This window comes from Macrotis lagotis, chromosome 5 (genome assembly GCF_037893015.1).
Source record: "Macrotis lagotis isolate mMagLag1 chromosome 5, bilby.v1.9.chrom.fasta, whole genome shotgun sequence".
In the NCBI taxonomy this organism is placed as follows: domain Eukaryota; kingdom Metazoa; phylum Chordata; class Mammalia; order Peramelemorphia; family Peramelidae; genus Macrotis; species Macrotis lagotis.
In genome coordinates this window covers 68,124,657-68,133,783 of record NC_133662.1, presented here as the reverse complement: position 1 = coordinate 68,133,783, position 9,127 = coordinate 68,124,657, and the positions used below count along the sequence as shown (strand labels likewise).

Genomic DNA, 9,127 nt, shown 5'->3' with positions numbered 1-9,127 from the left:
TGATTTTTGAATCATTCTATCACAGTCACAGACAAGTTATTAGTATCCATTACATCTGGCTAAGTATATTCTCTCAAATAAACTTGCAATTCTCAAGTGTTATGAGAATCTTTCTCCCAGGTGGTGACATAGCCAGTTTTATCTTATTGGCTAGCAGCTTTTTTCTTTTACTTTTTTCCTTTTCATGTATCCCTTTAGTCTCCTCTTTGAAGTTGAAATTTTATATTTAACTGTGGTCTTCTCATCAGGAAAAGTTGGAAGTCTCTTATTTTGTTAAATGTCCATCTTTTATCCTGGAAGAAAAGGCTAAGTTTTGCTGGATAGTGAATTTTTGGCTGCATCCCAAGCTCTCTTGCTCTTTGAAATATCATATTCTAGGCCCTTCAATCCCTTAATGTTGATGCAGCCATGTCCTGTGTTATCTTTACTATGTCTATTTGGTCTTTAAATTGTTTCTTTCTGACCGCTTGCAGGATTTTCTGTTTTATCTGATGGTTCTGGAGTTTAGCCACAATATTCCTGTGTGTTTTCATTTGGGGATCCCTTTCATGAGGGGATCGATGTATTCTTTCAATAACCATTTTGCCCTCTGGTTCCATGACATCAGGGCAATTCTGCTTTCTATATCTTGGCATAGGATTCAGGCTTTTTTTCTCTTCAATGTTTTCTAGAAGCCCAATGATTTTTAAGTTTTCTCTCTTGCATCTATTCCCCAGGTCAGATGTTTTGCCAATGAGGTATTTTACATTTTCTTCTATGTTTTTCATTTTTTGGTTTTGTTATCAGATTCTGTTTTTGTATCATGAAGTCATTAGTTTCCATAGCTTACACTTTTTTTTAGAAATGAATTTTCTTCATTTACTCCTTGCATTTACTCCTTTCAATTGATCAATCCTATTTTTGAAGGAGTTTTCCATTTGCCAAATTATGGTTTTGTGATTATTGTTTTCTTTTTGTACTTGTCCAATTATATTTTAGTTTTCTTCTTACAAGATTATAATTTTCTCTTGCAAAGTGTTAATTTTCTCTTGCATTTCTTTTCCCAATTTTTGCAATTGATTTTTAACCTCCTGTCCAATCTCTTCTAAGAAGTCTTTCTGTGTTGGAGATCAATTCATATTCTCTTCTGAAGCTCTAGTTTTCTCTGGGTTAGGATCCTTGTCTTCAAAGTAACATTCAAGGAAACCTGCTTTTTGCTGGCCTTTTTTCATTTTCCTAAGATCTTTTGTTGGGAGAGGGGCTGGTTCTCTGATCTTTGGTGCTGAAGTGCCTTGAAACTTTGCTCAATTAGTTTAATAACTCCAAGTGGGCCAGCCAGTAGAGGATGCTAGATGCTTTCTCTGGAGTGTCTGTGACCTTGATTAGTGGCACTCTCCATGTCCTTGTGGAAGTGTGGGGAGGACAGCAGGACCCATGTTATATTCCAATAATGTAGTCTGGGCTCTTGTGCTATATTTAATCTACTTAATCCTCAATCAGCACCGGAAGAGATTTGTTGCCCACACCTGAACCTGGGTATGGGGGGTAGGAAGACTGTTACTATGACTTTAGGGGCAGAGGGTGTGAACCTACTTTGAAGGATGGGACTTAATCCTTTGGTTGGGGAACTAAAGGGGGAGTATGGGATAGATGAGGTTTGGGGGAATACAAAGGAATCATGAAATTTTTTAGCTTTGCAAGACGCTTTGGCTCTTGAGGATTGTGTGTCCTTGGAGGATAATTGAAAAATAGATAAATTAAAAAATGATTACAATTTCATGAGATTCATGACTCTTGAGAAGTGTATTTCTAATAAGACAGAAGAGGGGAGGCCATACTGTGTATCAAACAATCAAGCAATCAATCAACTTGTGATTGTATTTTGATAGAACTTGAGCTTATTAAGCAATCAAGCAATCAATTAATCAATTATGGATTGATTAGAAATCAGAAATAACACCAGGTGAAGAGGCACAAAGTGTTATAACAGCAGAGGGAAATAAGGTATGGTTTGAACATTAAATAAATTCTATTCAATAGATTTATCCTAGAGAGGGAATAAGATAACTTTCTCACTTGGGTTTATAAATCTATTTTCCTCCACAGGGCAACAGGGGGGAAGAGAAAGAAAAGGGAACAAAAGACTGATCAAAGGGAATGCAAAGATATAAGTGACAATAAACAAAATTAAAATTTAAAAGAATTTTAAAAAGGGAAAGGGAGTAAAACTTTGGTGTTATATAAATAGGGAAAGATAGCATAGAGGGAAATATAGATTTAGGAATCTTAACTGTAAATGTGAGTGGGATGAATTCTCCCTTAAAATAGAAGCAGATGGCAGAATGGATTAAAAACAGAATGTTACAATATGTTGTCTACAAGAAACACATTTGAAGCAGAGAGTAAAAGTAAAGACTGGAGCAAAATATAATATCCTTCAACCAAAGTAAAAATAAATTAGAGGTAGTGATCCTACTCTCAGATGAAACAAAAGCAAAAATCCTTATCATTAGAAGGGATAAGGATGAAAACTACATCTTCTTAAAATACACTATAGGCAGTGAAGCTAAATTATTATTAAACATGTATGCACCTAGTGGTAAAGTATCCAGATTCCTAGAGGAAAATTTGAGTGAATTACAAGGAGACACAGATAGCAAAACTTTAATAATGGGGCACCTCAATATCCCACTCTCAGAACTAGATTAATCTAATCACAAAAATAAACAAACAAGAAGTTAAGAAAGTGAATAAAAACTTAGAAAACAGAAATGATTGATCTTTGGAGAAAACTTAATGGGGATAGAAAAGAATATATCTTTTTCTCTGTAGTATATGGCACCTCTACATTGAGTATATTTTAGGGCATAAAAACCTTATAATCAAATTCTGAAAGTCAGAAATAATAAATTCATACTTATAAGATCATGATGAAATAAATATTGTATTAATAAAGTGTCATGGAAAGATAAAGCAAAAATTAACTGGAAACTAAATAGTTTAATTTTAAAGACTGAGTGAATCCTGGGTCAAAATCTAAAAAAATATGATTTACTCAGTGTTCTTCCTTCTTTCCCTCTACTATAATAGGTCTTTGTGTACTTTCACCTGCTGTTATTTATCCACTAATGCCTTACCTTTTCCTAGTATAGTATTTCTTTTTATGCTCTTTTTTCTCAGCATCCTCATTTGTAAAATGGAGTTATGATAGTATCTACCTCCCAAAGATTGTGTTTGTGAACGTGTGAGGACCAAATAAGATAATTCTGAAGTATTTAGGATGGTTCCCGGCACATATTAATTACTATATAAATTTTAACTAATAGTATTATTATTGTTGTTCTTATTATTATTGTATTTTCCTGTCTCTAATCTCAATGCCCTATCCAATATACTACATAGTTACCTATGACTTGGCAATAGACTGGACATGTGGAGCAACTAGGTTGGAAGACAGGGTGATACGGAGCATGATTTCTGTCCTCTGCAGTAAAAGAAGAGGTCAGAAGAGGGAACATTTTTCAGGAAAATATATTAGGTATTATTTTGTACATAATTACTTTATAGTGACTATGAGACATCTAATTTGAGATGTCCAATAGGAAGTTGGTGATATGAAACAAGAACTCAAGAGAGAGGTTAGAACTGCATAAATAGATCTAAGAATCTTCTACAGACATGATAATTGCATTCTTGAGAGTTGAAGGAACAGGATCTACCCTTAGAGGAATCCATGAGTGAAGGGATATATTTGGAAATGAAGGAGTTGTAAAAACAAAATATAGGAGCAGAGACTGGACCTACAATTTCACTGATATGGTGGAGAATTTCCCTCCACCAATGCACGTTGGCATTTTCCCAAAAGTTAGAATATTGAAGAATTGTTAAGAGTATAAGGAATAATTTACACAGGTCACACAGTCAATATATTGTAGAGGTGGAACTTTATTTTTTAATTGTACATTTTATTTGTTTTCCAATTCCATACAATGTAATTTACACCAATTATTTTTGTGAGGTTTTGAAATTTAAAACATTTTTTTCTCCCCCACCTCTTCTCTTCTTCCTCCCCCAACAGAAGGCAATCTGATATAGTTTTATATTTGCTTCCATGAAATGCATAGATCAAAATTAAATGTGTTGAGGGAAGAAACAGATCCAAAACCAAGAAAGAACATCAGAACCAGCAAAATTATATAATGCATATGGTAACTTCTAAAAATTGAAGATAATAATCTTTGGTCTTTGTTTAAACTTGACAGTTCCTTCTCTGGATACAGAAGATATTCTCCATCACAGAACCCCTAATATTGTCCCTGATCATTGCACTGATGGAGTGGGCAAATCCATCAAGGATGATAAACATCCTATGTTGTTAAGGTGTATAATGTTCTCCTAGTTCTGCTCATCACTATCAGTATCAGTTCATGCAAGTCTTTCCAGACCTTTCTGAAATTCCATCCCATGTGATTTCTTCTAGAACAATAGTGTTCCATCACATACCTATACCATAATCTGTTCAACCATTCCCCAATTGAAAAGCATTCACTCAGTTTCCAATTCGTTGCCACTTCAGAGATCTTTGAATATATTTGTACATGTGAGATTTTTACCCTTTTTCATGTTCTCTTCAGGTTATATGCTCAGTAGTGATATTGCTGGGTCAAAAGGTAAGGAAATTTTTATTGTCCTTTGGGCATTATTCTAAATTTCTCTTTATAAAATGTGGATCAGTTCACAAATTCACCAACAATGCATTAATATCCCAGATTCCCCACATTCCCTCAAGTGTTGATCATTATCCTTTCTGGTCATATTAGTTCATTTGAGAGGTGTGAGGTGGTACCACAGAGATGCATTAATTTGCTTTTTCTAATCAATAATTACTTAGAACAATTTTTCATATGACTATAGATAGTTTTAATTTTCTCATCTGAGAATTGCAAATCCTTTGACAATTTGTCAATTAGGGAATGACTTTTTTTATAAATTTGTATTTTTATAAATTTTTATAAATGTTTATAAATTTTATAAATTTTTTTATATATTTGTATATATTTATATATATTTTCAGAAATGAGTCCTTAGTCAATCATAACAGTGGCAAAAATTGTTTCCCAATTTACTTCATTCTTTTTTAATCTGGGTTGCAGTAATTTTGTTTGTTCAAAACCTGTTTAATTTAATGTAATAAAAATTATCCAGTCTGTTTTTTATGATGTTCTCTCTCTCTCTCTCTCTCTTTTGGTCATAAACTGCTCCCCTTTCCATAGATATAACAGGTAAACTGTTCCTTGTTCTCCCAATTGGCTTATAATAATATCTTTCATGTATAAATCCTGCATTCATTTTGACCTTATCTTGGTATAGAGTATGAGATGTTGATGAAAATTTCTTATTGACCCTTTTATGTGTGTTCTTGCTATAATTTTCTATTTTATGTTTTTGCTGTTATTGATATAATTTTATAATGTTCTTCTTGCTGTTATTTCTAACTTTATTTTTTAAATTTGTGCAGGATCTTATATTTTGTTTTTCTTTTGGTTGAAGTTGTTTCTCCTGCTTAAATTCAACCAGTATCACCTGAATTCCTATGTGGAGCCGTGAGGTCCCTATTGATGAAAGCTGCAATAATATGGATCCCTTCATCAGTGAAAGCCATGAACTGAGTTCCTTGAAAAAGTTTCTAGCCATAAAGATCACAAATAATGTGGGTGTTCTATCAAAAGTTTCTGCCAGTGAACATAATAATAATAATAATAATAATAATAATAATAATGAACTCCTAGCAATGACAGCTATGAATAATGTAAACCAAGAACAGTATAAGCCAAAATTAAACACACTGACTGTGGCATGACCAGTCACTAGTACCCAGTGACTAGTACATGGCTCATATTCCTGGAATCCCAGCCAAAATAGCATTGATATGGCATTCATTTGTCTTTGATCTGAGGCCAGTATTGAGCTAAGGGAAAACAAAAAATATCAGACAGCCAGCATTAACATATTCTATAACTTCTCTCTTTGTCTAATTTCTACAATTTCCTCAGGGGTTTTGAGGGATCTTTTGGGGAAATTCGATATGTTGTCTCCTTAGGATATACTGTTTTGATTATTCTACTTTGATCATTAAACTACTTATACCATCATTCCAGAGCTCCCTGGTCTCTTTCTTTGGTATTATGTTGGGGGTGGGTGGGAAATCCTGAATATTCCACTTCAAGTGGGATTATCAGCCAATATAGAAATTCTTATATCCTGGCGTCACATTCCCATAGAATTTTGAAGTCCAGGAAATGGAATCTTCAGGAGCTTTTATGGACTAAATGATTTTTTTTATTCTTTAGCTCTTAAACAAACTTTCTGTGGGTGGAATGATTTATTCTTACCATATATGTGTGTCATATTTGTCAAAATTGTGATATTTGGAATACTTTTTGCCTTTAATTCATAAACTGTTACTTAGAACTGAGACTTGGTCAGTATTAACTGCATCAAAATATCTTTGAGTTGGTGCATTGACCATATATGAATGTAAGAGGTTTGAATAGACCTTGAAGAATTTCGACACTTCTATAATTTAAATAAAAAAGCAGAAGTAAAATAAATGAAAAAATCCTTATTCCCTCTGTTGTGAGAAAAAAAAGACTTCATTGGATCTCAGGGAATGATACTTTTAAAAACTGATTTATAAGACATCAATTATAAAAGGCTTGGCTTTCTATACTGAAATTTCCATAGCAGAGATCTTCTGTAGATTATTAAGTATATAGCTAAAGCATTTATTAAATAATATTTTCCAGGCAGCAAACTAATTAGAAATAAAGATATTTGTAACAAGTCTGAGACATTTTAATAAAATTTCTTTTATTTTTATCATATTTTTTTAATTTTTAAATTACACATTTTCCTCTCTTTTTGCCAATCACTCACCGAGAAGACATACAACATATCAGTTATATGTGTAAAATAAGGCAAAACAGACTTCTTTTTAGTGTATTGTATTCAATATTTTTGATTTGTGGTTAATTGGTGCATTGATGAGAATTTTTTTTTGAACCAAAGTTTTGAATAGCAGTCCCTTTAAACAACTTAAAATTGTACAAATTGCTGTTTCTTTTGATGTATATGTATGTATATGTAAATTTATTTTTTCTTTTTCTTCTCTCACCCTTTCCCCTACTGTAGAGAGGGCTACCATTAGACACAGAATGGTAAATATATGGAAAACTGTCCTGTACATCTATTTATCAGTTCTTTCTCTGAATGCTGATAGCATCTTCCTTCATATGCCACTTAAATTGGTTATTCATAATAGTCAAAGGAACTTATTTCTCAGATTGTATCTCTTTCAAAAATAATTTTTGACCAATAAACTTGACATGGGAAAAAAAGGAAAGTGTTTCCATCAGTAAGAATAGAAAGTCAACAACCGATTTTTCCTTTTTCTAAAATAAGACAGTCATATCAACATGGAAAAGATCTTAGTACTTGTACTTATGAGAAGTGTTTCCTGATTATCAGCTTCTTGAGGGAAATTTTGATTTCTTTGTTCCTTAGGCTATAGATGATAGGGTTAAGAGTTGGGGGCACTACTGTATAAAATATAGATAGCATCATATCTAGAGTTGAGTCAGATTCTTGAGGTGGTTTTAGATAAGCAGTGACACCTGTTGTGGTAAAAATCATGAGAACAACGAGGTGGGGCATGCAAGTGGAGAACGCTTTTGACTGATCCTCCATAGTTGGAATCTTCAACACAGTTGAGAATATTAGACCATAAGAGATAGTTATGGAAATAAAACAGATAATTCCTAAAGCAGCCCCAGTAGCCATAGTCACATATACTCCAATTGGTATATCAGAGCAGGAGATCCTAAGTAGTGAAGGGACTTCACAGAAGAACTGATGGATCTCCTTGGAGCTACAGAAAGGCAAAGGGAATATATTAGCTGAGTACATAGCCCCAACAAAACCTCCACTGACCCAAGAAACAGAGGCCATCTTCATACAAGTCCCTTTGATCATGATGACTTCATAGTGCAGAGGCTTGCAAATGGCCACATAACGATCATAGGACATCATTGTGAGAAGAAAAAGTTCACATGCTGCAAAGAAAATTACTAAAAAGAATTGTAATGCACAACCCGTGAAAGAAATGGAACGACTATGATTCAGGGAGTTTGTGATAGATTTGGGGAGTGTGGTAGAAATAAAGCAAAGATCTAAAAAGGATAGATTTTTCAGAAAGAAGTACATGGGAGAATAGAGATGCTTGTCAATAGAAATGAGGGTGAAAATGAGTAAGTCCCCCAACAGAGCTATTAGGTAGATCAATAAGAAGAGCATGGCAAGTAGGAGCTGCAGCTCCCAGGTGTTTGAAAAACCCATCAGGAAGAATCCTGTATTCATGGTGAAGTTGGCCATGCTCTGGAAGTTCTCTTGATTGCCTGCAGATAAAAGAAGCATTTATCCATTGATAACTGTGGTTGATCTCAAGACTTTGGTTCAAATCTTCTCAATCAGTGCTTAGTCATTCACTAAATAAGGAGATGAACATATATAAGAGAGTTTTAATATATTGTCCATAAATATTTTTAACATATTTTGATAATTATATTCCATCATGAATGCTTTCTTTTGAAATCCATGTATTTTAATGGACACATTCAAATATACTCTTATGAGGAAGCGTTGTTAGGCTTCATTAGAAGAAGACCTTAACAAAAGACATATCTGATGATTTTTAAGAGCACTTACATAGTTAAAAGGATTTGTATTTCTAGGAATAATATTCATATCTTGAAAAAGATAGTGATAATAACAATATAACATCCAAAGTATTTAATTTTAAGGGTTATTAGAGAACTTTTATTACAAGAACTCTTGAAATAATGGGTCATGTATCATTATACCTTTTGATCATAACATACCAAATCTCAGGGAAGTTATTCTGACTTTTGGCTATGACTTTCTAATGGTCATATGAGAATTTCAGAACTGGGCTGCTGACTTTGCCCTTCTGATTCTAAGTTGCAGTTGAAAGTTATTCCTGAGGCTACCCAGAAATTTCTCTTCAAAGTTCCCTGCCAAACAAATGACTTTACTTTCAACTCCTTCTTTTAAAAATAATTTTAATTATTTA

At 33.3% G+C, this 9,127-nt stretch overlaps 1 protein-coding gene across 1 annotated transcript; it reads right to left on the bottom strand.

The window, feature by feature from the left end:
- Nucleotides 1–7,479: 7,479 nt before the first annotated feature.
- Nucleotides 7,480–8,409, bottom strand: LOC141489742 (olfactory receptor 14A2-like). Its single transcript, XM_074190197.1, has one exon. The coding sequence runs from the start codon at nucleotides 8,407–8,409 to the stop codon at nucleotides 7,480–7,482; it is 930 nt and encodes a 309-aa protein (XP_074046298.1).
- Nucleotides 8,410–9,127: the final 718 nt, after the last annotated feature.